This window comes from Felis catus, chromosome B3, assembly GCF_018350175.1.
Source record: "Felis catus isolate Fca126 chromosome B3, F.catus_Fca126_mat1.0, whole genome shotgun sequence".
Taxonomy (NCBI): Eukaryota; Metazoa; Chordata; class Mammalia; order Carnivora; family Felidae; genus Felis; species Felis catus.
Genome location: NC_058373.1, coordinates 131,804,003 through 131,831,355, shown reverse-complemented (window position 1 = coordinate 131,831,355; position 27,353 = coordinate 131,804,003). Strand labels below are relative to the sequence as shown.

Genomic DNA, 27,353 nt, shown 5'->3' with positions numbered 1-27,353 from the left:
ACACCCAACGTGGGGCTCGAACTCATGACCCCAAGATCAAGAGTTGCATGCTGTACTGACTGAGCCAGGCAGGTGTCCCCGTATTTTAGATTTTTTACACCATGAGGAATTTTAAACTGATTTTAACTCTTTGCCTGATGGTGAACCAGTCAGCTAACCTAAGAACTGATTCATCTAAGTAAGAAAACTGCAGATAACTGAATAGTGTAACTAAAGGCAAAGTCACCGATTTCCTTTCCAAGTGCTTTCTAACCTGATCTCAAATACCAGGCAAAATTACTCAAAGCAAGGAAATATTTTGGCATTAAATTCTGAGTCACTAGGGTCCTTTTTTAATGATTTCAATATATTAGTTTTAAAAAGCACTCCCAAACAAGACTCGCAGCTTATATACCAGAAGAGTTTGGCTCCCGGGAAAAAATTTCTAAGTACTATCTGAAAAATCTTACAGGGCTATTAAATAATAATCACAGGAATTATTTATACTTAGAGGAACGGTACAAGCTGAGATTAGAGGCGGCAGAAATGCATAAAGCATTAGACTGCTTGCAAGAAAACTCTTATCAGTAATGGTTATTTAATAAACAAAACGAAACACCAAAGAAAGTCTTTACATATTTTTTTTTTTTTAATTATAGAGAGAGTGTACACAAGCAGAAGAGAGGGGCGGAGGGAGGGAGAGAGGAGGGGGAGGGAGAATCCTAAGCAGGCTCCACACTCAGCATGGAGCCTGACGCAGGGCTCGATCCCACAACCCTGGGATCATGACCTGAGCTGAAATCAAGGGTCAGACACTCAACCGACTGAGCCACCCAGGTGCCCCCTCAAAGGAAGTCTTTAAAGGCAGAAATATACTCTCATCTGTCTCAAATGGGCTGGAAAAACTGCTTTTGAACTGACTGAAGGCAAGAAACTTCTCTATTTTTAGGTATCATAATTCCAACCTTGCGTCCTACACTTTTTCTTTCCTTGGAAACCTGTAGGACATAGTATGAAATCAATTGTACCAATCTGCTTTTTGAGATTATATAACGGTTTCCTGTAGGTACGAATATTGGAAAGCTTGGATGGATATAATTTTCACAGAAAATAAATAACACACTGGTAAATTCACCAAAATCTGAACAACAGGTAACTGTAAAGTTCTAAAATCAGAGAAGGGTTTACCAATTATATGTGAATAGAACAAAAATTCTGGTTGTAATCTGACTGCTTTCATTTCTTAAGTCAGCTTTACAGTTCAATGTGATTTGTTGTGAACTGTGATTTAAGAATTTATATAAAGTGATAATCGTTGCCCATCTTATACACTCATCATGTTTTCACGTCAAGAACACGTACCCAACTTTTACAATCACAGAACAACCGAGTACTAAATCTTTTTCAGGGACGATGTCAGAAGAAACAGCACACAAAGATTTTGCAATTGTCAGATTTTAAAACAGTCGAGGAATCATTTCAATTGCAGAATAGGATGGGTACAAATTATTTAAAAATCTGATTAACATTTGTTTTGCAAAAAAGTTTCAAATTCTAGTTTAAAAAAGAAACTGATAGCTCTTGTTTTTCATTGTTTTATATTGCTTTAAAAATGTTTCAGGGGTGCCTGGGTGGCTCAGTCAGTTGAGCCTCTGACTCTTGATTTTGGCTCAGGTCATGATCCCAGGGTCGTAGAATCAAGCCCACTGAGCATGGAGCCTACTTAAGATTCCCTCCTTCCCTCCCTCCCTCCCTCTCTCTCTCCTTCCTTTCCCTCTGTCCCTCTCCCCCACTTGTGCTCTCTCTCTCTAAAAAAATTTCCTAGATTTATTTAGGAATATGGGTCACATTCACATATTCAATTAATACTAACAGCACACAGTAGGTGCTGTACCAGTGATGTGAATGACTGGTGAATAACTGTGTGGGGTTACAGGGTACAGACTGGAAACACACTGGAGGCTCCTGAGGTGACAGCGTGTGAGTCAGAGTGTGAGAGAAAGAACAGTATGAGTGTCTGGACAATTAGAAGAAACGGTTTTTGATTATATGATCTCACATATATAAATGGCTAATATGTTCAGAGGCTAAAGTTAGCATGTTCTTTTTAATTGTAGCAAACTTTTCAGGATATGCAGATTATAACTAGGATAGGTGTCTATTAACCATAAAGCCCAATTATTAAAATAGTATACCCAAAATAATAATTTGAATCTGAATTCGTCTAAATGTCAAGGCTTATAAAAAATGTTTGCAAATTGCAAGTTACTGTGAATTCTTTTTTTTTTTTTTTGTAATTTTTATTTATTTTCAGAGAAAGAGAGTGCACTTGCGCTTGTATAGGGGAGGGACAGAAAAAGAGGGAGAGAGAATCCCAAGCAGGCTCTGTGTTGTTTGTACATAGTTTTTGTCCACTTGGAATTCACAGTAACTTGTGGGGCATCTGGGTGGCTCAGTCCGTTAAGCGCGGACTCTTGATTTCGACTCAGGTCATAATCTCATGGTTTCTCAGAGCGAGCCCCGTGTCAGGTTCCTTGCTAACAGTGCAGGCCTGATTGGGATTCTTGATCTCCCTCTGCCCCTCCCTCACTCTTGCTCTCTCTCTCTCTCTCAAAATAAATAATCTTAAAAAAAAAATCTTTTAAAAAAAAGGAAACACTTTAATACAAAAAATATTAAGATAAAGAAGTTCAAAGCACAGTGATAATAGGTTTGATTTGATTCACCAAGAAAATATATCATCTCTTAATCTGTATATATAGAATATACTTAAAATCTACAAAACAAAAATTGGTAGTACTAAGTTTTAGAGAAATAGCTAAATACATAATCATGTGGAATACTTCTCTTAATAAATGATAGACAAGACAAAAAATCAATAAGATTTAAATATATAAAAGATATGAAGTTTAATCCAATGAATACAGAGTATATTAAATACTGCACGCAACAACTATGGAATATATTTTCTTTTCAAACACATAATGACACGGTGCATTTTAAGAAATCTGTTTCCCTACTGGGCCATAAAACAAATGTCTCAACAAATTTTAAGAAATGGGTATCATATAGATGTTCCCTGACCACAGTACGATTAGGCTAGAAATCTGGAACAAAGGGAAAAACTAGGGAAAAAATACATACAGATATTAAGAAATACTTCTAAATGACTCTTGGGTTAAAAAAGAAATAATGGAGGGGCGCCTGGGTGGCGCAGTCGGTTAAGCGTCCGACTTCAGCCAGGTCACGATCTTGCGGTCCATGAGTTCGAGCCCCGCATCAGGCTCTGGGCTGATGGCTCGGAGCCTGGATCCTGTTTCCGATTCTGTGTCTCCCTCTCTCTCTGCCCCTCCCCCGTTCATGCTCTGTCTCTCTCTGTCCCAAAAAAAAAAAAAAATAATAATAATAATAATAATAATGGAAAATACTCTCAATTGCATTGTAATAAAAATACCCCATATCAAAACTTGTGGGATACAGCTAAAGCAGCATGTGGAGGAAAACATATAATCTTAAATATGCTTATACCGTCCCAGAAGTGAGGATGAGAATAAGCTAAGCAAAAGTAGGAAAAGTAATGCAAAATAAACCCAAAGAAAACCAAAAGGGGAAAAGGTAAGAGCAAACATTGATAAAATAGAAAACAAAATACAACAGAGAAAATTAATGAAGTAAAAAATATGCCCTTTTTAAAAAGACTTTAAAAACTGACAAATCTCTGGTGAGAAAAATCAGAGAGAAAATAAAGGCACAAACAAACAACATGAGGAATAAAAGGGGGAAATAATACATATTCAGGAGAGATTAAGAGATTATATTTAAACAAGTCTCTGCCAAAAATTTGAAAATTTAGATGAAATGGACAACTTCTGACATAAATACATTAAAAAATAGTTCTATAATGATTCAAAACATTGAAATAGTGGTCAAAAATCTTCTCAAAAAGAAAACTCTAGGCACCCAGTTAATTTTAATGTTGAGTTCCATCAAATTCAAGGAATAAATAATTCTAAATTCATATAAATTATTCTACAGCATGGAAAAAGAGGAAATAGCACATAGACATGAGTAGAGAAGAAGGAAAATTATAGGTCAGTATTGATAACAGAGGTAGACGCTAAAATCCTAAACAAAGTCTTAGCAACTCTACCAACTATGTATAAAAAAGGTATCGCACCACGACAAGGCTATGTTTATACTAGGAATGCAAAGTTGTTTTAACACTAGAAACTTGACTGTAATTCACTACATAAACACATTTAAAAGAAAAATAATATCACCTTTTCAAAAAATGCAGAAAGAGTATCTGATAAAATTAACATGCATTCATGAGAAAGGAAAAACAAATTCTCCATCAGATGTTAAAGGGTGTCCCAGAACACCAATAGCAGGGGTCAGTAAGCTATAGCCTGCAGCCAAATCTGCTCGATTTTTTTTTAATGTTTATTTTTTTTGAGAGAGAGAGAGAGAGAAAGGGGCAGAGGGAAAGAGAGAGAGAATCCCAAGTCATTTCCACGCTGTCAGCACAGTGCCCAACGCACGGCTGGATCCCACACAACGTGAGATCACGACTAAGCTAAAATCAAGAGTTGGGTGCTTAACCAACTGAGCCACCCAGGCACCCCTGGCCTACTGTCTTTCTTCTTCTTCTTCATCTTTAATGTTTATTTATTTCTGAGAGAGAGAAAGAGAGAGAGCGAGTGCAAGAGAGCAGGGGAAGGGCGCAGAGAGAGGGAGGCAGAGGATCCGAGGTGGGCTCTCGCTAACAGCAGAAAGCCTCACTCAGCGTGGGGCTCAAATTCACAAACCTTGAGATCATGACCTGAGACGAGGTCACACACTCAACTGAATGAGCCACCCAGGCACCCTTGCACTGCTGCTTTCTTAATAAAGTTTTACTGGAACACAGCCGTGCCTGTTCATTTATATAGTGTCTGTGGCTACTATCCAATGGCACAAGGGTCATGAGCGACTGTGGCCTGAAAAGCCTAAAATATTTACTATCTGGCTCTTTACAGGCAAAGTTTACCGATTCTGACATATGGCAAACACGCTACCACAAAGTCAGGTTGTACCACTGATGGAGTAGCTTGGAAACATCCGCTTTTAAAAGGTGAAAATACTATCTTACCTTTTGTAGAGTGGTAAATAATGACTTGGAATTATTTTTAGAATTGGCCGGCACTGCTGTCTTATTTAATTTCAACTCCTTTTCACATCGTGCCAATTCCTTTTTGAGTTTCTCTCTTCGTTGTTGGTCTGCATCTGAGGGGGAAAACAAATCTTTTAAAATGTAGAACAAAATAGAAAAATTAAGGTCTTGGTCGTGGAAGAGGCATAAAGGGCACTTTTTTTTTTTTTTTTTTTTGCTAAAAAATGTTTACACTATTGATATATAAATAAAAATCCAAATACGTTTCTGTATAGAGAAGCTAACAAATACTTAATTTACAGAAACTGTAAGTGCATTAGCTATTTTTAAAAAGTGTTTATTTATTGAGAGAGAGTGCACATGTGTGTGCAAGCAAGTGGGGAAGGGGCAGAGAGAGACAGAGAGACAGAGAGACAGAGAGAAAGAGAGAGAATCCTAAGCAGGCTCCAGGCTCAGTGCAAAGCCCAATGCAGGGTTTGATCTCACAAGCCTAAGATCATGACCTGAGGCGAAATCAAGAGTTAGATGCTTAACTGACTGAGCCACCTAGGTGCCCCTGCATTAACTATTTAAAGAGCATAAACAAGATGTGACATTTTGGTTCCTGGTTAAGCCTAAGAGCTCAAGAAAGCAATTCCTAGCTGATATTCAGAGATATGAAAGTTAGAAAGCTTGATGTGTTGTGACTCTGTCGTTACTAAATGCAGAGTCTGAGTTGATCCACAGACTCAGCCAAATGCAGTATTATTGTCAATACTATCACATACAAATTTAAGTTTTATAAATGACTTAAAAAATAACATTATTTGCAATCAGGATATGGATTTCTACTTCTCTTAACTGCTATTATTTGAAAATATAAGTGAAAACAGTGGTTTCACACTTTAGGATGCAAGTCAAGTACTGAGTTGTTATCAAAGATTTATCATTGTATAAAGGCTGAAAATAGCAAAATGAAAGCTAGTCAAATTTCAGAGTTAAATATAAACAAAATGAAATTGTATTTTCATATAAAATTAAAAATTTAACATATACTTTTTATTGGAACTTATCCCAATTTAATGGACTATATAATTTCAAGTTTCAAATCACTCTGATTTGAATCAGAATTTATAAAAATTTCTATAAGCTTAAAAAACAAAGGTAATTTATATGTATATTTAAAGTCTGAACTAGGGACACCTAGGTGGCTCATTTGGTTGAGCGTCTGACTTCAGCTCAGGTCATGATCTCATGGTTCCTAAGTTCGAGCCCCGCATCCGGCTCCATGCTGACAGGGCGAAGCCTACTTGGGATTCTCTCTCTCTCTCTCTCTCTCTCTCTCTCTTTCTGCCCCTTTCCTACTTGCTCTCTGTCTCTCTCTCTCTCAAAAATAAATAAATTAAAAAAATTTTTTAAAAATTACAAGCATGCTAAAGTAAATATACTTATTATTTAAAATGTAGAGTGAAATATAGATGACTCTTGAACAACGGCATGGGTCCACTTGTACATGGATTTTGTGCAATACAGTAATGTAAATGTCTTTTCTCTCCCTTGTGATTTCTTTTTTAAACCTAATTAGTAATTTGGCCATTTTTTAAAATGATTTTTTATTTTTAAGTAAACTCTACACCCAATGTGGGACTCAAACTTACAACCCCAAGATGAAGAGTTGCATGCTCTACCGACTGAACCAACCAGGTTCCCCTTACCTTGTGGTTTTCTTAATAATATTTTCTCTCTAGCTTACTTTATTGTAGCAATACAGTATATAATACATGTAACACACAAAGTATGTGTTAATTGACTATGTTATCAGTAACGTCAACAGTAGACTCTTAGTAAAGTTTTTGGGGAGTCACAAGTTATACAGGGATTTTTGACTATGTCAGGGGGTTGGTACCCTAAACCCCACATTGCTTAAGGGACAACTTATTACTTTCAGCTTATTCTATCCTCAAATACTTGCTTAATGAATGTATTAACTACATTAAAGCAGATGACGTCTGTAGAGTGAAATAAATAGAACTTTCTCAGATCTATTATCTTACTCATAGGTAAAAGGAGTAAAAAAATATGACAACAGAGTCCTTAACACGATCAATTTTTAAATACTTTCATATTACCAAATCTATCCAACCTGTTCATTTAAGTAAAGCCTTCTCATACCATATACAAAAACAACTCACAGACCTAAATGTTAGAGCTTAAACTATAAAACTCTTAGAAGAAGACAGAAGTGTAAATCTTCAGGACCTTGGGTTAGGCAGATTTCTTAGACACAACAACCAAAAAGCACAAGAAACTAAAAAAAAAATTAGACTTAGTCAAAATGAAAAATTTTTATACTTTTTCAAAAGACACATCCTAAGAAAATAAAAAGGCAAGTCACAGATGGGGAAAAATACTTGCAAATCATATAGTTAATAAGGGATTGCATGCAAAATATATAAATAATATACAACTCAGTAAGACAACCCAATTAAAAATTGGACAAAAGATCTGAATATTTACCAAAGACATACAAATGGCTAATAAGCATACAGAAAAAAAGGCTCTACATCATTAATCATGAGGAAAATGCAAATTTAAACCATAATAAGATACCACCTTCACACCCACTAGATGGCTATAATGAAAAAGGGAGTCAAAAGGGGCAGGTGCCTGGCTGGCTCTCAGTTGGAAGAGCATGTGACTCTCTTGACCTCAGGGTATGAGTTTGAGCCCCACATTAAGTGTAGAGATTACTAAAAAAAAGAAAAAAAACTTAAAAAAAAAAAAAAAGCAGGGAGCCCAAAACAAGCGTTAGCAAGGATGTGGAATAACTGAAATCCTAATGTGTTGGAGGTAAGAATGTAAAAAGGCACAGCCCCTTTGGAAAACAGTTTGGCAGTTTCTTTAAGAATTGAATATACTTTGGGGCACCTGGGTGGCTCAGTCGGCTAAGCATCCAACTCTTGATTGTGGCTCAGGTCATGATTGCATGGTTTGTGGGTTCAAGCCCCAAGTCAGGCTCTGCAGAGCCTGTTTGGGAGTCTCTCTCTCTCTCCCTCTCACTCTGCCCCTCCCCCATTCGCACATGTGCATTCTCTCTCAAAATAAATAAACTTAAAAAAATCATTAAAAAAGTTAAATATACTTTTACCTATGACCCAGCAATTCCACTCTCTGGTATATACTCAAAAGAGATGAAAACTTTTGTCTACACAAAAGACTGGTACATGAATGTTCTTAGCAGTGCTACTCATAATAGCCAAAAACCCAGAAATGATGCAAATATCCATCAGCTGATACCAGACAAAATGTGGTATTATCCATACAATTTAGCAATACTATACCAATACTAATACTACTTAGCAATTAAATGAAGTACTGATACAATCTAAGGAAAAGGTGAATCTAGGAAACATTATGCTAAGTGAGAAGTCTAATGTAAAAAACCAGAGTGATTCAGTTTCTATGAAATGTCCAAAAAAGAAAAATCTATAGATTAGTAGTTTCCTGAGGCTAGGGGTGGCCATAGAAAGCAGCTGCAAATGGGTACAAAAGATCTTTCTGGGCTGACATAAATATTCTAAAAGTGGTTTGTGCTAATGCCTGTATAATTAAAAAATTTTTTTTAACATTTATTCATTTTTTGAGAGAAAGAGAGACAGAGTGTGAGTGGGGGGTTGCAGAGAGCGAGGGAGACACAGAATCTGAAACAGGCTCCAGACTCTCAGCTGTCAGCATAGAGCCCAATGTGGGGGGGGCTCAAACTCACAAACTGAGATCGTAACCTGAGCCAAAGTCAGATGCTTAACCGACTAAGCCACCCAGGTGCCCCTATGCAATTTTTAAACTTAGTAAAAATCAGTGAATTTTATGGTATGCAAATCATTTGTCAATAAAACTGCTATAAAAAGTAAAGTCTTTTAATGCATTCGATTTATGGGACTATTTGATCAATTCAACAAACTCTGTAGAGCTATTCTAGTGTAGGTACTATGAAGATTGAAATGATCAAATCAGTAGTAGTCTGTTAGATAGAAGAATGTATCTTATAAAAACAGATGGCTTAAACCCAGAGATTTCCTTTTTAAAAAGTGTCTATAAAATGTGTTTCTAAGTTATATTAATTATAATGAGCATCAGATCTATAACACAAGAATAATGAATATTAATTACACTTTAGTTTGGTGATAACAATCTTTGTAATTCTTCTGGCCATCACAATTTTCTTCATTGACATGGCAAAAAAGAAAACCTCTTATCTCAAATGACTGAAAGCAGAAAATACCGTGTGATAAATAAGCACTAGCTAACTCTAAATTCCAAAAACCAAAAATAGGAGCAATTCTTTAAATACAACCTATATGCTGTCAACTCTCAAATTTTTTTCTGCATCCTGGACCTCTCTCCTGAACTCCAGACTCAAACTCCGACTACCTCCTTAAGATCTCCATTTGGCTATCTAATAGATATTTATTTCAAACTATTGTAACGACCACAAGTGAGCTCTTGATTCACTTCCTCCCCCAAATCTCTTCCTATCATATCCCTCATTTCAGTAAATTAGAACCTATTTTGATTGACAGGCTCTAAGTGTTGGGAGTCATCCTTGACTCCTCTTTTTCCTCATACCCTAACCACATCCAACCCATCAGTAAGTACTGTTGACATGCATTTGAAATGTTTCCAGAATGCAGCCATTTCACACTTCCTCTACTGCAACCACTTTGGTCCAAGTCACCATTATTTCTTTTCTTTTCTTTCTTTTCCTTCCTTCCTTCCTTCCTTCCTTCCTTCCTTCCTTCCTTCCTTCCTTCCTTCCTTCCCTCTCTTTCTCCCTTTTTTCTTTCTTTCCTTTCTTTTCTTCTTTCTGTTCTTTCTTCTCATTCATTCATTCATTCATTCAAGTAAGCTCTACACCAAAGTGGGGCTTGAACTCGTGACCCCAAGATGAAGAATCGCATGCCCTACTGAGTCAGCTAGGTGCCCCAAGTCACCATTATTTCTTATCTGCATTCCTGTCTCCTAACTAGTCATTCTGCTTCTACCATTGCCCCTTACAGACTGTTCTCAATTCAGCAGCCAGAGAGGTGCTTTTAAAAGTTAAACTGGCTCTATTACTGTTCTACTCAAGACCCTCCAATGGCTTCCAATTTCATCCAGAGTGAAAGCCAAAGTGCTCACAATGGCCACAGCCCACCAGGTCTGCTCTCCCTGTCCCACCTCAATAACTTCCCCTCCTAGCACTCTTCAGCAGGCCCATTTCACATCAGCTATGTAGCTTTCCTTGCTGTTCCCTGAACACACAGATCACGATGCCATTTCAAGGCTTTTGTAATTGCTATTTCCTTGGTCTTGACTGTTCTTCTTCCCCCATTTACCCACTTGCCTCTCCTTTAATTCTTTCAGGTTTCTGCTCATTTTATCAGTGAGGCATTCTCCAGCAGACTCTCAATGTCTCTTATCCTGCTTGATTTTTTTCTATTGCATTTATTACCTTCTGACATATTCTGTATTTACTTTTTTCTTTGTATTTACTTATTGTCTCCTTCAACTAGAATGCAAGTTCTATAAAAGCAGGTAGAACAGTATCCAGCACATAGTAGGTACCTAATAAATATTTGCTGAATTAATCAATGAATAAATTCTAGTGAACTAAACAACATATTATGCAAAATACCTGATTATTTTAAATTGGTGAATATGGATTTTAGATCCCAGGGTTTGGTTCAGTAAGGGGATTAATACATATATTCAGGCAGGCTTTTTATTACTCAAACTAAATAAAAAAGAGATAATCTTATTTTATATATTTATTGTTCAGGAAATATCTGTATGAAAACTAAGCAAAACCCTCCCATTTAGAGGCGATTCTAGTTAAATAGGATTGTCTGATAATGACAATTGGGTAAAAACATCTTTTTTTTTTTTGAGAGAGAGACAGTGAGAGCGAGAGCAGAGGAAGGGCAGAGGGAGAGGAACAAAAAGAATCTTAAGCAGGCTCCATGCCCAGCGCAGAGGTCAACGTGTGGCTCGATCCTACAACCCTGGGATCATGACCTGAGTTGAAATCAAGAGTCGGACACTTAATCGACTGAGCCACCCATATGCCCCAGGTAAAAACATCTTAGTGCAAATGATTCAGATTTTTTAAAAAAGATTCAATTTAGCTATCTAGCTATTATTTCATTTTCTTGTATGTGTGATCTCTATACCTAACGGGGGGTCAAACTCATGACCCCTGAGATAAGAGTCACGTGCTCTACCAACTGAGCCAGCCAGGTGCCCCAAATGATTCAGATTTTTTTAACCTGGTAAATACTAAGCCAGTTTTTTGTGCTATAAAACATCATTAATATGATACAGAAGAAAAAATATACACCACAGAAATTAAAAATCTGGAAGGATCTTAGAGATTATCTAATTACCTTTCATTTTACAAGAGTGGAGGGTAAGAAATAAAATGACTTGCCCACATAACTTGAATGCTGTGGTCAATTTAGTCTGTAAAAACATACTTAATTCTGTACTCTTGCCTAAAACGCCTTTACTCCTCTTATAAAATTATTTGAACTCCAAGATTCCTTCAAAGATATGAGAGCCTACAGTAGGGCCTGTTACAAACTTACATTTGTACATAAGGGAATACACAGAAGGAGGAGAATAAAAAGTGCCAGGTACAGGACCTACAAAGACACTGTGCTCACTGAATGGCAGCTGGTGGCAATTGGCTCAGCTTAAAGGTCCTCTCTGTTCCACTAAGAACATATCCAAGAAGAGACTGGGTCCAAACAATCCTGCAGTCTTTGATCTTTCCCAGGTTGCACCTAAGGGGCATTTCCCTACCTATGGTCTCATTCATTCACCACTTAGCATGCACTACCTTGGGCTGATACTTATTTTTTAATATGGAAATCCTCTCTGATTTTGTCTTATTAGTAATACTGAATTACTAGTAATACTAATAATCTACTACTAGACAAGCACAGGCCATGTCCTTTGGCTATTTTTAAGTATATATTTCCTGATTTGAACTCAAAGACTTCAAATGGTATCTTTTAGAACATTTTAAAATAGGAATTTCAAATTTTGTGATCTGATTATTTCCTTAGTAAAGATTATTTAGAAATCTTGGGTCACTATAGCTTTTCACATACATATAACTATGAAGCTTATCAGTTAAGCTATTAGGATACAAATAGTAGACAATATCTATCTGGAGAAAAATGCTGGTTATGGTAGTTTAATGAATCATTCACTAACCTTAAAAAGCCAAGGGAAATGAGAATCCTTGGCAAGCCCTTTAGAACTACCTAATTTTTTTTTTTTTTATTTATATCCAAGTTAGCATACAGAGCAATAATGATTTCAGGAGTAGATCCAGTGATTCATCCCCTACATATAACACCCAGTACCCATTCCAACAAGTGTCTTCCTCAATGCCCCTTACCCATTTAGCCCACCCCTCCACCCAACACCCCTCCGGCAACCCTATTTGTTCTCTATATTTAAGAGTCTCTTACGATTTGCTCCCTCCCTGTTTTTATATTATTTTTGCTTCCCTTCCCCTATTTCATCTGTTTTGTATCTTAAATTCCACATATGAGTGGAATCACATGATATATGTCTTTCACTGACTTGACTAATTTCGCTTAGCATAATACCCTCTAGTTCTATCCATGTTGTTGCAAATGTCCAGATTTCATTCTTTTTGATTGTCAAGTAATACTCCATCATATATGTATATATTTATATATTTTATATACATACACACATATATATATTTGTATGTATATAATTTATACACACACACACACACACACACACACACACACACACACACCTTCTTTATCCATTCATCAGTCGATGGACATTTGGGCTCTTTCCATACTTCGGCTATTGTCGATAGTGTTACTATAAACATTGGGGTACATGTGCCCCTATGAATCAGCACTCCTGTATCCTTTGCATAAATACCTAGTAGTGCAATCGCTAGATCATAGTGTAGTTCTATTTTTAAGTTTTTGAGGAACCTCCATACTGTTTTCCAGAGTGGCTACATGAGTTTGCATTCCCACCAACAGCACAATAGGGTTCCTCTTTTTCCACATCCTCACCAACATCTTTGTTTCCTGAGTTATTAATTTCAGCCATTCTGACAGGTGTGAGGTGGTATCTCATTGTGGTTTTGATTTGTATTTCCCTGTTGATGAGTGATGTTGAGCATTTTTTCGTGTGTCGGTTGGCCATCTGGATGTCTTCCTTGGAAAAGTGTCTATTCATGTCTTTTGCCCATTTCTTCACTGGATTATTTGTTTTTTGGGTGTCGAGTTTCATAAGTTCTTTATAGATATGGGAAGTACTACCTTAATTTTTATACGTAGGAATGAAATCCAGAAAAGTTAAATAATTTATCTAAAGTCACACAGCAATTCAGTGGCAAAGCCTGGGCTGAATTCTAAGTTCCAAACTTTGAAATACAAGCTTCTTTTATTTACGGATAATTTTTAAAAGTTAGAAAATGCTTTCTTAAAAGGCAATATATCAACACCCATTAGGATAGCTACTGTCAAAAGAAAATAACAAGTGTTGGGAAGGATGTGGAAAAACTGGAACACTTGTACACTATTGGTGGAAATGTAAAATGATGTCGCTGGTATACAAAAATACTATGGGTTTTTTTTCACAAAGTTAAAAATAGAATTACCATATGATCTAGCAAGTTCACCTCTGGGTATACATGCAAAAGAACTGAAAGCAGAGTGTCAAAGAGATATTTGTACATCCACGCCCACAGAATTATTCACACTAAGCAAAAGGTGGAAACAACCCAAGTGTTTACCGACTTACGATTGTATCAACAAAAAATCTTTAAAAAGAAAGGAGATTCTAACATATGTTACAACATGGATGAAATTCAAGCACATTATGCTAAGTAAAGTAAGCCAGCCACAAAAGGAAAACTACTGGATGGTTGCACTTATGTGATGTACCAGAGTAGTCAAATTCAGAGAGACAGAAAATAGAATGGTAGTTGCAAGGGGGGTTTGGAGCAGTTATTCTGCCGGGTACGAAGTTTCAGTTTTGCAAGATAAAAAGGGTTTTAGAAATGGACGGTGGACGGTTGTACCGAAATATGAACGCGGCTAATGCCACTGAAATGGTTAAGATTGTTAATGGTTAAAAATTGTTACGATGGTAAATTTTGTTATGTGTAGTTTAGTTCAAAAGTCAACATGTCAAAAATTACTTACATTTGATGCTGGCACTCATGCTTAATGGAACTGAGCAGTCTACGGCAGCTGAAAGAAAAAAATCAGTTGTTCAGTATATTCTTAACATTTATAAATGACAACAAATATCAAATGTGGAAATCACAAAAAGTTCCAGAATTTGCAGTTCCTTGTTTTGATTTTTATGGTACGTCTAGAAGCGAAAAATATAATATCCTTGAGAAAAAAAAAAAACAACACTGGTTGGAATTAACAGCTCATTGGATACTGCGGAAGGAAATATTAGTGAACTTAAAAACATAGCAATATAAACTATTCAAAATGAAACGGAGTAAAGGAAGACTGGAAAATAAATGCACAGAGCGTCCCTGACCTAACCTACCTGAATCATGCACTTAACATACCTGTAATTGGGAGTCCCAAAACAAGTTCCTCCAAAAAAGCAAAATTAGACGCCCTACACCACCTGATTTCAAGATTTACTGTAATGCTATAGTAACTAAACAATATGCTAATATAATAAAGACACAGAAGATCAATGGAACTGAAGAGTAAGTCCAGAAATATACCCTCAAAAATGGTCACCTGTCTTTCAAAAACTGCCAAGGCAATTCAACATAGAAAGGACAATCTTGGGGAGCCTGGGTAGCTTGCTGGTTGAGCCCCCCACTCTTGATTTTGGAATCGAGCCCTGTATCAGGCTCAATGCTGAGCGTGAAGCCCCCTTAAGATTCTCTGTCTCTCTCATTCCCTCTACCCCTCTCCCCTGCCTGTACTCTCTCTCTCTCTCTCTCTCTCTCTCTCTCTCTTTGTCTAAAATTAAAGAAAAACAAAAAACAAACGAAAAAAAGGACAATCTTTTCAACAAATGATACTGGAAGTATTTGGATATTCATAGGCAAAAAAAAAATTACTCCTTATATCATATATACAAAGTCACTCAAAACGGATCACAAACTTAAAAAAAAAATGTAGGAACTAAAACTTACACTTCTAAAAGAAGACAAAGAAAATCCTAGTGACCTAAAATTAATGAAAGATTTAAAAAAATTTTTTTTGTTTTATTTTTGAGAGAGAGAGAGAGAGAGAGCGCAAGCAGGGGAGGGACAGAAAGAGAGAGGGACAAAGGATGCAAAGTGGGATCCACACTAGCACACTCTGAGCCCAATGTGGGGCTTGAACTCATATGCTGCAAGATCAGGACGTGAGCCGAAGCTGGCCGGTCAACCAACTGAGCCACCCAAGCACCCCAGGAAAAGATTTCTTAAACAGGATATGAAAAGTATAAACTACTATTTTTTAAATTTTTTTTAAGTTTATTTACTTATTTTGGGAGAGACAGAAGAAGGTGAGCAGGGAAGGGGCAGAAAGAAAGGGAGAATCCCAAGCAGGCTCTGTGTGCTGTCAGCGCAGAGCCTGATGAGGAGCTCAAACTCATGAAACTGTGAGATAACGATCTGATCCAAAATCAAGAGTTGGATGTTTGACTGACTGAATTACCCAGGCACCCCTGAAAAGTTAAACTATTAAAACAATCGAAAAACTGAACTTGATTTCACATGTCACAAAATATAATTTTTCTCTAGATTTCTCAATCATTTAAAATATAAACTTCAGGGGCACCTGGGTGGCTCAGTTGGTTAAGCAACCAATTTTGGCTCAGGTCATGATCTCACAGTTTGTGGGTTCGAGCCCCACATCGGGCTCCGTGCTGACAGCTCAGAGCCTGCTTCCGATTCTGTGTCTCCCTCTCTCTGCCCCTCCTCTACTCATGCTCTCTCAAAAATGAATAAATGTTAAAAAAATAAAACAAAACAAAATAAAATAAATAAAACATAAACTTCATAAAACATTAACTAAAATTTAAAACTTTAGCTCTTCCAGGCACCTGGATGGCTCAGTTGGTTAAGCGTCCAACTCTTGATTTCAGCTCAGGTCATGATCTCAGCATTTGTGAGATTAAGCCCTGCATCAGGCTCTGTGCAATCAGCTTGGAATTTTTCACCACCCCCCCCCCCCCGCCCCCTGCCCTGCAACTCACGTGTGTTCTTTCTCTCTCTCTCTCAAAATAAATATTAAAAAAAATAAAAAACACAAACTTTAGCTCTTCAAATGAGAAGATAAAAACTTTTTTAGAAGACATTAGTGAAAAACTGGTGAAATTCAAAAAAGTCAGTAGTTACTAGTATTCTATCAATAGTCACTTGTTAGTTTTAATAACTACTATGGTTATATAAGATTTTAACATTAGGGAGAGCTGGGTGAAGGGTTTCTGTGACACTGTACTGTTTTTGCAATTTTTCTATAAGTCTAAAACAATTTCACAATAAATATTTTTTAAAGAATATGAAAAGGTAAGTCTCAGGGAGAAAATATATCTGATATACGACCTGTTTTTAATACATAAAGAACTCTCACAACTTAGTATTAAGAAGACAAATAACTTATCTTTAAAAATGGGCAAAAAATTTGAACACATATTTCACCGAAGAAGATCTACAAATAGAAAATAAGCACAAGAGGGGCGCCTGGGTAGCTTAGTTGGTTGGGCATCTTACTTCGGCTCAGGTCATGATTTCACTGCTCGTCAGTTCGAGACCTACATCGGGTTCTGTGCTGACAGCTAGGAGCCTCTCTGCCCCTCCCCTGCTCATGCTCTGTCTCTCTCTCTCTCTCTCAAATATAAAATAAAATATGTTTAAAAAAAAAAGGAAAATAAGCACAAGAAAAGTTGTTCAACATCATAGGCATTAGAGAAATACAAGCTAAAACCTGATGAGCTACCACTATGTCTCCACTAGAATGGCTACGAAAGGAAGTACTGTTCTGGTGAGGATGTACAAGTGACAGAAATACACAATGGCAGTCACTCTGGAAAACAGTTTGGCAGTTTCTTACAAAGTTAAACATGTACTTACCATTTTACCCCACAATTCCACTCCTAGTGAATAAATTTAATCGAGTAAAATGGAAGCATGTGTTCAAAGACTGTATGTGAAGATTGTATGCTTTATTCCTAATGGCCAAAAGTGAGTCAAAACAATCCAAATATCCACCAACTGATGAATACATAAACAAATTATGGTATAGTCACTGACTGGAAAACTACTTAGCAATAGAAAGAACTACCGATGCACACACCAACATGGATTAGTCTCCAAAGCGTTAGCTAATTCAAAGAAGCTAGACACAAAAGGATTCATACTGTACGATTCCACTTCTATGAAATTCTAGGAAAGGAAAACTATAGTCATAGAAAGCAGATCAGTGGTTGCCAGGGATTGAAGGAGGAGACTGATTGCAAAGGACTAGGGAGAACTTTTTAGGATGATGGAAATGTTCTACATCAGGGGTCAGTGAACGTTTTCTGTAAAGGGACAGATGGTAAACTTTTCAGGCTTCGCAGAGTGATATGGTCTCTGTCACAGCTAGTCGACTCTGCCTTTTAGTGCAAAAACCACCATAGACGATATGTCCAAGAATGAACACGATTGCCTTTATATCTGGACAATGAAAGTTGAATTTTATGTGACTTTCACATGTTACAAAATATTGCTCTTTTGATTTTTTCTGACCACTTAAAAATATAAATATAAACATTATTTCTAGTTCAAGACCTGTACAAAAATAGGTGGTGGGAGGGTCTGACCAACAAGCTGTAGTTGGCTAGTCCCTGTTACAGAATGATTCTTGTGGTGATCATACAAATGGATATATGTTCCAAAACACAGAGACTTAACTGTACACTTAAAATTAGTCATTTTATTATATATAAGTTATTATCTCAACAAAGCAACCAAAAAGAAAAAAAAGAGCAGCCGGTATCTTCTTTGTACAATTTCTGTAGATGTGAAAACAAAAGCAGATTATAAACTTTCATTATATTAACATCAATATCTAACCACAAAAATGTATTAGGGATAACACAGGTAAAATGAAATAAGTAGTTATTATATAGATATCACATAGAGTTAACAAAAATGGCATTCTGAATTTTCTATGTATAAAAGTTATAGTTAACAGGTGATATCTTGCTACATGAAACATAAATACATTTATATATAATATATTCATTTCTGCCACAGATTTACCCTAACTAGAAGTGAAGCTGAGGATTTAAATTGGATATAGAAAGTTCACATTTGCACATTTTTACCTTTGGCTGAAAGGATTTTATTATAGTGAACAGCCATGTGATTCTTGACCAGGTGGAGAGTACTTAGTCTGAGAGAGGAGGAGTCAGTGCAAAAAGCTAAAAATTAAAACATATTTAATCATTATATATTTAGAATTAATATCAAGTTATGAGAAAAACAAGATATTGATTATTAAGCTCATTTTTATAAAATGTCCTGAAAATTAACATACTGACATATCTGTGATGCTGGGTATGTCCTAGCCTTCATCTTGCACTGGTAACTGACAAGCTCTTGACTACTTGGGTTCAAGCCTTTCTAAGACTGAGAGTTTGGGAAGAGATTCTGGAATATAATCTATTATCATTACATTTACAAAACTATTTCTTATTGACAGACATTAATCTCATAACTAAAAGCGTTTAGCTTGCTTGCCTGATTATAAAATAATGTTAGCATTGTTAATAGTTGAGTAAGTCAAACAAATCCAAAACTCTAAAATTCTCTGCAAAGATTCTTTTCTGAGGGGCGACTTCTAATTTTACACCTGAAAACACCATCAGTTTACTGCACTCTTTTTGAAGTATTAGGAATATATTAAGACAAAGACGATCACATAGAAATTCCATAAGCTTCTCAATCTCATCTAAACTGTTTAAAAGATACCTTAGACATAATTAAGCACTTATATATGAGTGTATAAAATGTAAATAAATCTAGGCATAACTTTTTAAACATTAAAAACCATTTTTGAGAATACATACATATAGTTAAACAAAACCAACAGCTAAAATGGCATACAAAGACTGAAAAGTAAGTGAATATCCTGTCATGACCCCTAGCCTCCCCTCCCAGAAGTATACTCTACTACCATTTTTATGCATCCTTCTAGGGGAATTCTATGCATAATACAAACATATACAGTAATGATAAGCTTGATACTTGTGCTACAATGAAAATTTATTGAATAGGTACCGTGCATGCACTGTTCTAGATTCTTCACATGTAAAAGCCATTTAGTCATTATTACCATTTAAAAGAGGTGGAGACCAAGAGAGATGTGAATAAGGTCTTCAAGGTCGCACAGCTGATAAAGGACGCAGTTTAGATGTGAACCAAATCAGCTTCATACCTAGAGCCACTATACCTACAGCAGCTCCACACATATATTCTTAAAAAAAAATGTTAGCAAACTACATATTGTTGTTGTTCATCCTGTTTTTCTAATGTATGTATACTTTACATCTAGTTTAAAATTTTTAGTTAAAAATAATTTTTCAATGTTTATGACTCTGCTTTATGTGTATATATACTTTATTACCAGAAATAAGTAAGTTAATTGAAAATGCGATCCGTCTTTCACTTTTAGAGGAACCAGAATCAAAGACTTCATGTAAGTAAGGAAAAAAAGATTTTCAATTATTTTGCCTAAAAATGCAGTTTAAATTTTGAAGCTATAATTATAAAAATATATTTTAAGTTCATGTTAAAAATTTAAAGCCTTTAAAGTGTGAAAACACAGAAAATTCAGATTTCCTTTTCATAGGATCGAGAACTCCAGTTGGAAAAGAGGCCCATCAGTGTTTACTCCGGATACAAATTGCATTTTTCAAGTGCTCTTCCCTTTCAGTACCAGTGTCTTTAATAACCTCCTGACCACCATTTTAACAAGGAAGGTAGGCTGTATGCCAGGGTGGTCTGCCAGCAAAGAGTAGAGCTGGGCCGGAGATACAGCAGGGAGTGGGAGGCAACCAGGTCCACGTCCTGGGCACAATAGTAGTGTGAAATGATGGCCTCCTAAATTTTCTCAAGAATTCCTATACTATTTAATTATAATTAACAATACGAGGTTCAATATTGATTACATGAAGTAATTTTTCATCATGTCATACAATTTACAAATAAAGGAAACAGTCAACCTTTTAACAAATAATCTTTTACCATTTAAACACCTCACTTACCATTACTTTTAGTGCTCAAGTGTCCTTTAAATAGGCATGGTGAACCATATCTGGGAAGGACAGAGGTTGCTCTGACTTTTAACAAAAAAATATAAATTAGGATAAGTAAAACACATCTTTCACGAAAACAAAAATACTGAGCATTTAAAAATAATAAATCTACCTTTGATTTTAAATATCAGAATTGTTTTATTTTGTTTATTTATTTTTAAGTAGGCTTCACGCCCAGCACGAAACCCAACGTGGGGGTTGAACTCACAACCGAGATCAACAGCTGAGCTGAGATCAAGAGTCGGACCGTTACCTGACTGAGCCACCCAGGCGCCCCTCAGAATTGTTAAAATTTTATTCAATCATATTACTAACCAGCAATGATACATCAGACAGACAAAAATTCTTCTGCCATAGATAAAAGGCCTTCTCTTTTAACAAAGTAAGTTGTTTACAGAACAGGTGTACCTTGAGACTTCAGTTTCACTGGATAAAATGATAACTATATCAATTATGTTATCTGATACATATTAATTTTATTTTGTATACCACTGACCTACCAGATTTTTTAATGATTTTCAGATACAGTTGAAGTGAGATTTTGAGTTAATACATATGTATCAATTATTTAGTTAATCATAGGCCAGTCTGTCCTTAAAAATAATTTTAAGGAAGTAATCCCCGGGGCACCTGGGTGGTTCAGTCAGTTGAGCGTCCAACTTCAGCTCAGGTCATGATCTCACGGTTCGTGGGTTTGAGCCCTGCGTCGGGCTCTGTGCTGACAGCTGGGAGCCTGGAGCCTGCTTTGGATTCTGTGTCTCCCTCCCTCTCTGCCCCTCTCCCACTCACATTCTATCTCTCAAAAATAAATAAATGTGAAAAAAATTAAAATAAAAAGTAATCCCCTTACAAAGCAGTTTAATAAATTAGAAATTATATAATATAATGTCACTATGTAGAAGATATATAAAAATGTCAGAATCAGAACTTAATTATTAAAAGATGTCTTAAAGTTCATCTAGTCCAACTTACTTACACTCTTGTCTGGATCCTATCTCCCCTAAAGTCAGTGTCTCATCTTTCAGACCAGATGGATGGAAAATTAGACATCAACCTCCTCACAAAATTAATTTATTTCCTCCAAAAGTAGATTGTGTATTGAGGGGTAACCTTCAAGATAAGAAGGCTGAGTTACAGAGTTTAATGGAATTTAACATGCAAAATATGAATACTGTATCACTAAGACATGTTTTAAGTGTATAAAATGGTCAGTCTGCCATCAGGTGGGCTGCTATAAGCTATAAAGGCATGGAGGGGGCACAAAGTCTGGAAGAAATATAGATGACTGAAAATAGAAAAAGAGGTTTCTAGATAGAACTAAAATCCAGGACCAGAGAACAAAGTCTGCTAAAAGAGACTAAAATAGAAAAACAAGTTGAGATCAGAATGTCTGAGAAGATCCTTCTGTATCACAGGCCAGAGAGCAGGAAGGAAAAAAATTAACTTATTATTTAGGACAAGAGAGATCAAGATTACACCATTTGAATTGGTAACGACAGTCATGAAATTAGCATCGTTTGTTTCTACCAGGAAAGAAGGGGATCTGAAACCTAAACACACAAAAAAGCAAATTAACCAACAAAAACTCTCAAGCAGACCTTGTGTCTATGGAGGAAAAATAAGCGTCTCACTTTTTGCCTGCCCAGAACCCAATGCCCCTGTATGTGGAGACAGGACCTCAACTTGCCCTTGGGGAACCACTAGCCCTTCACTTTTAGTCCAAGTGGTTCAAGTACAGCTTATTCTACTGCTCAGAGGTGGGCATATAATCCAAATCTGACCAGCTATGCTGAGTGAATCAGGAATGACTATGTGACCCAGGTCCAGCCAATGACACACAATCCTGGGACTTTTACTGGAACCATTAGGAAAGAGACATTCTTTCCACTGGGCTAGAGCCCAGTGCAAGACAGAAATCAGCCTGGAACTTCTGGTGGCCATCTTGCACCATACAAGGGAGACCTATCTGAGAATGAAACCTACCTGGAGAAAAGTGGAAGACAGAGAGATTCCTGGTGATATTGCTTGAGTCTTTGGATCTAACTGAAGCTCTACCCTTACCAGACTTTTCTTTATAGGAGCTAAAAATTCTCTAAGCCAGTTTGAATTGGGTTTCTTCACTTGTAGTCAAAAGTTAATTTATTGAATACTAACCATGCCAGATACTGTTCTAAACACTTGGTAGCTACAAATGCACTTGATCCTTACAACAATCCAATGAGACAAGTATTATCACTGTCCCACTTTATAGATGAAGCACAATGAGGTAAAGCATGTAATTTGCCCACGATTACACGGCAACTATGTGTAACAGATTCAGAGTTTGTGGATCTCAATCCAGGGGAACCTGATAAATGTTATGTGTTCTGACTGTTCCACTGACCAGCCATTCCTCCATCTCCATCTCTCTCTCTCTCTCTCTCTCTCTCTCTCTCTCTCTCTCGGGCCTCTCTATTCCCTGAGAAACAATGATATTGCAATTAGGCCAATTAATAACCCTACAATATCCTCTAAGTGCTCAAGTGAAAGGACAGTTACGTATCTCTCACTTTAAATCAAGTTAGAAATGACAAAGCTCAGTGAGGAAGGCATGTTGAAAACCTCGACAGGCCAAATCTAGGCCCCTTGTATCAAACACTTAGCTAAGTTATAAAAATGCAAAGGAAACGTTCTTGAAAGAAATTAAAAGTGCTGCTCCAAGAAACACATAAATGATAAGAAAGTGAAACAGCCTTATTGCTGACACATAGAAAGTATTAGTGGTCTTGAGAGAAGATCAAACCAGCTACAACAGTCCCTTAAGCCAAAGCCTAATCCAGAGCAAGGCCCCAACCCTCTTCATTTCTATGGACTAAGAGAGGTAAAGAAGCTGCAGCAAAGAAGCTTGAGGCTAGCACAGGTTGGTTCAGGAGGTTTAAGGAAAAGAAGCCATCTCCATAGCATAAAAGTATAAAGTGAAGCGGCAAGTTACCCAGAAGATCTAGCTAAGATAATTAATAAGGATGGCTACATTAAACAGATTTTCAACGTAGATGAAACAGCTTTACATTAGAAGAAGATGACATCAAGGACTTTCATAGCTAGAGAGAAGTTCCTGGCTTCAATGCTTCAAAGGACAGGATGACTCTTGTTAGAGGCTAAAGCAGCTGGTGACTTTAAATTGGAGCCAATGCTCATTTACCATTTCAAAAATCCTAGGGCCCTTAAGAGTTATGCTAAATCTACTGTGCTCTATAAATGGAACAGCAAAGCCTAGGTGACAGCACTTCTGTTTACAACATGGTTTGCTGAATATCTATCTATCTATCTATCTATCTATCTATCTATCTACCTACCTACCTACCTACCTACCTACCTTGGTGTTCCTGGGTGGACTCGATGGATATTTTAAGCCCCCTGTTTTGAGGTCTACTGCTCAGAAAAAGATTCCTTTCAAAATATTACTGCTAACTGACAATGCACCTGTTCATCCAAGAGCTCTAATGGAGATGTACAATTAGATTAATGTTGCTTTCATGCCTGCTAACACATTATCCATTCTGCAGCCCAGGGATCAAGGAGTAATTTCAACCTTCGAGTCTTATTATCTAAGAAATACATTTCATAAAGCTTTAGCTGTCATTCCTCTGATGGTTCTGGGCAACAGAAATTGAAAATCTTCTGGAAAGTATTCACCATTCTAGATACCATTGAGAATGTTTGTGATTCATAGGAAGAAGTCAAAATATCAACATTAATAAGTTTGGAAGAAGCTGATTCCAACCCTCACGGATGACTTTGAGGGGTTTAGGACTTCGGTGGAGGAAGTACCTGCAGATGTGATAGAAATAAGAAACCTAGAATTAGAAGTGGAGCCTGAAGACAGGACTGAATTGATGAAATCTCACAATAAAACTTGAACGGATGAGGAGTTGCTTTTTTTTTTTTTTTAATTTTTTTAATGTTTGTTTATTTTTGAGAGAGAGAGACAGAGGCAAGTGGGGGAGAGGCACAGAGACAGAGAGAATGAGAGAGAGACAGAGAGAGAGAGAGAGAGAGAGAGAGAGAGGGAGAATCCAAAGCAGGCTCCAGGCTCTGAGCTGTCAGCACAGAGCCCGACGTGGGGCTTGAACCCACAGACTGTGAGATCATGACCCGAGCTAAAGTCGACCGCTTAAACGACTAAGTCACCCAGGTGCCCAGAGGAGTTGCTTCTTAAAGATGAGCAAAGTGGTTTCTTGAGATGGAATCTATTCCTGGCAAAGATGCTGTGAAGATTGTTGAAATGACAACCCAGGATTTAGACTATTACATAAACTTGGCTGATAACCAGAGGCAAGGTTTGGGAGGATTGACTCCAGTTTTGAAAGAAGTTCTACTGTGGGTAAAATGCTATCAAAAGGCATCGTTCGTGAACAGAGAAATCGTTTGTGAAAGGAAGAATCAGCTGATAGGGCAAGGTTCAATGTTTAATGTTGTCTTATTTTAAGGAATGCCACAGTCACCCCAACTATCAGCAACTACCACCCTGATTGGCCAGCAGCCATCAACATCAACGCAAGATCGTCCACCAGCAAAAAGAATACCACTTGCTGAACGCTCAGATGATGGTTAGCATTGGTTAGCAATAAAGTATATATATTTTTTAATTTACTTCTGAGACAGAGAGAGACAGAGCGCAAGTGGGGGAGGGGCAGAGAGAGAAAGAGACACAGAATCTGAAGCAGGCTCCAGGCTCTGAGCTGTCAGCACCGAGCCCGACGCGGGGCTGGAACTCACCGACCGCGAGATCATGACCTGAGCCGAAGTCGGACGCTTAACCGACTGAGCCACCCAGGCGCCCCAAAGTATTTTTAAATGAGGGTATGTACATTATTTTTTAGACATAATGTTACTGCATACTTAATAGACTACAGTGTAGGGTAAACACAACTTTTATATACACTGGGAAACCACAAATTTTATTTGACTCAGTTTACTGAGATATTTGCTTTATTGTGGTGGAACGGATGCTGCAGTATGTCCGAGGTATGCCACTGTACTTTAAATTTTACATCTATCCTTTCCCATGCTCCCACCTCTGCCATGGGATCGTATGTAAAAATAATGGCTCTAAGGTTTCACATTCCTTACCTGGATCCAAAGCCTGTTCTGCCACTTACTATGACCTTGGCAAGTTATATATGACCCCCTTATTTACTGTGAAATGAGGATAATACCTATCAAGATGTTTTTGTGGATTACATAAGGAGATAACTTGGGAGTTGTTTCTGTTACACAGCAAGGATAGCTTATGTTGTAAAATTTCTAAAAAACATAAAAGCATGTTGGTTTGCTTTTTCTGGAACTTACGTTGACAGTGTCAGAATATACAGTTTGCTATCAATGGATAGTAATCTCGTATGTTCACAACAGCACTTATTTTGACCAATGATTATGTAATAAAAGCACACTCATATTCAAAAACGAGACACTGCAAGGAACCATCTAGCAGCTTGTTTTAAAGATACTTTTAGGGGGTGCATGGCTGGCTCAGTGGGTAGAGCATGTGATTCTTGATCTTGGGGTGGTAAGTTTGGGCTCCACATTGGGTGGAGAGAGGACTTAAAAATATATACAAATAAATATACTTTAAAGATATACAAATAAATATAAATATTTTTATATAAATATAAAAATTTATATATTTATAAATAAATAAAGTATAAATAAAATGTATACAAATAAATAAAGATACTGGGTCCACTTGACCCAGACAGTATTCAATAAAGGGTAGGTGAATATAGTGATTATAGTCCTTTGCTGATAGCACTGAAGCCAACAACACTGCATCATTTGGAAACATACAAGAAATGCAAAATCTCAGCCCCCAGCAGGCCTACGAATCATAATCTGTTTTTTTAAGTTTATTTATTTTATGTGTGTGTGTGTGTGTGTGTGTGTGTGTGTGTGTGAGAGAGAGAGAGAGAGAGAGAGAGAGAGAGCGAGCGCGTGAGCGGTGGAGGGAGAGAGAGAGGGAGAGAGAATAGCAAGCAAGCAGGCTTCGCACTGACAGTGCACCGCCCGATGCGGGGCTCCATCCCACAAACCGTGAGATCATGACCTGAGCCGAGATCAAGATACCAACTTAACCAACTAAGCCACCCAGGCGCCCCCATAATCTGCATTTTAACACGATTCCCAGGGGATTCCTATTCACATCAAAGTTAAAGAATCCCTGGGTTATTTGTTTTGTGGGGAGGACGGTGGTTACAGAAGGGAAGATTTCGTATTTAACCGATTACTTAAAATGTGCCAGGAGTTATATATTATCCGCATTTAAACTTCAAGAACTCTATGACATGGACATTTTACTGTCACATTCGAGAGATGAGGAAATTGAGGGTCGTCCTTGCGGAGAGCAAGGGAGCTTGACCTGGGGGACCTAAATTTAGTTCCTCTGCCTCGGAGCCACCGAGGTAAGAAAGACTGCATGCGCCGAGTTCAAGAGACCGGGCCTCCAGCAGTCAGGGCCACAAATTCTGAGCAGGCAGGACCTCGTCCTCCTGTGCGGGGGTTAACACTGGGGCCAACAGTGGCGAGTCAACAGGGGACCTGGAGCCCCCAGGGCGCAGCCCCGACCCGCGCCCACGCGCCACGGATCCCGGACCCCAGGCCCGGTTACGCGGCGGCGCGAGGCGGCAGTCGCCCTTGAGAGTTCCCTTTACCTCTCCGGCTGCCATTCATGCTTAGATCCTCTTGCAGCCGCCGTGAGGACACGCCGGACCCCCTTAGGTCCTTCCCCGGGCAGGGTCAGCCCCCGCAGCAGGGGACTGGCGCGCAGGAGCCGGCGCGGGGCGGCAGCCGCTGGAGACCGTCGCTAGGCCCGTTGCTAAGGGCCGGGACCGCG

The 27,353-nt window shown here is 37.6% G+C and overlaps 1 protein-coding gene across 9 annotated transcripts in view; it reads right to left on the bottom strand.

Annotated features, from left to right (window-relative positions):
- Positions 1-27,353, bottom strand: part of SPATA7 (spermatogenesis associated 7) — a 43,132-nt gene that overhangs the window by 11,834 nt on the left and 3,945 nt on the right. Inside the window, exons 1-6 of one of the 9 annotated variants that reach the window (XM_045060341.1) lie at positions 27,172-27,347; positions 21,458-21,595; positions 20,435-20,509; positions 18,494-18,589; positions 14,359-14,406; positions 5,111-5,244 (exon numbers count right to left, since the gene is read on the bottom strand). In XM_045060341.1, coding sequence (XP_044916276.1) covers positions 5,111-5,244; positions 14,359-14,406; positions 18,494-18,530 — 219 coding nt within the window. In that variant the 5' untranslated portion in view covers positions 18,531-18,589; positions 20,435-20,509; positions 21,458-21,595; positions 27,172-27,347. Of the gene's footprint in view, positions 1-5,110; positions 5,245-14,358; positions 14,407-18,493; positions 18,590-20,434; positions 20,510-21,457; positions 21,596-27,171; position 27,353 lie in introns of those variants that run through there. The other 8 variants (XM_045060342.1, XM_045060339.1, XM_003987902.5 and 5 more) reach the window with 8 other exon arrangements.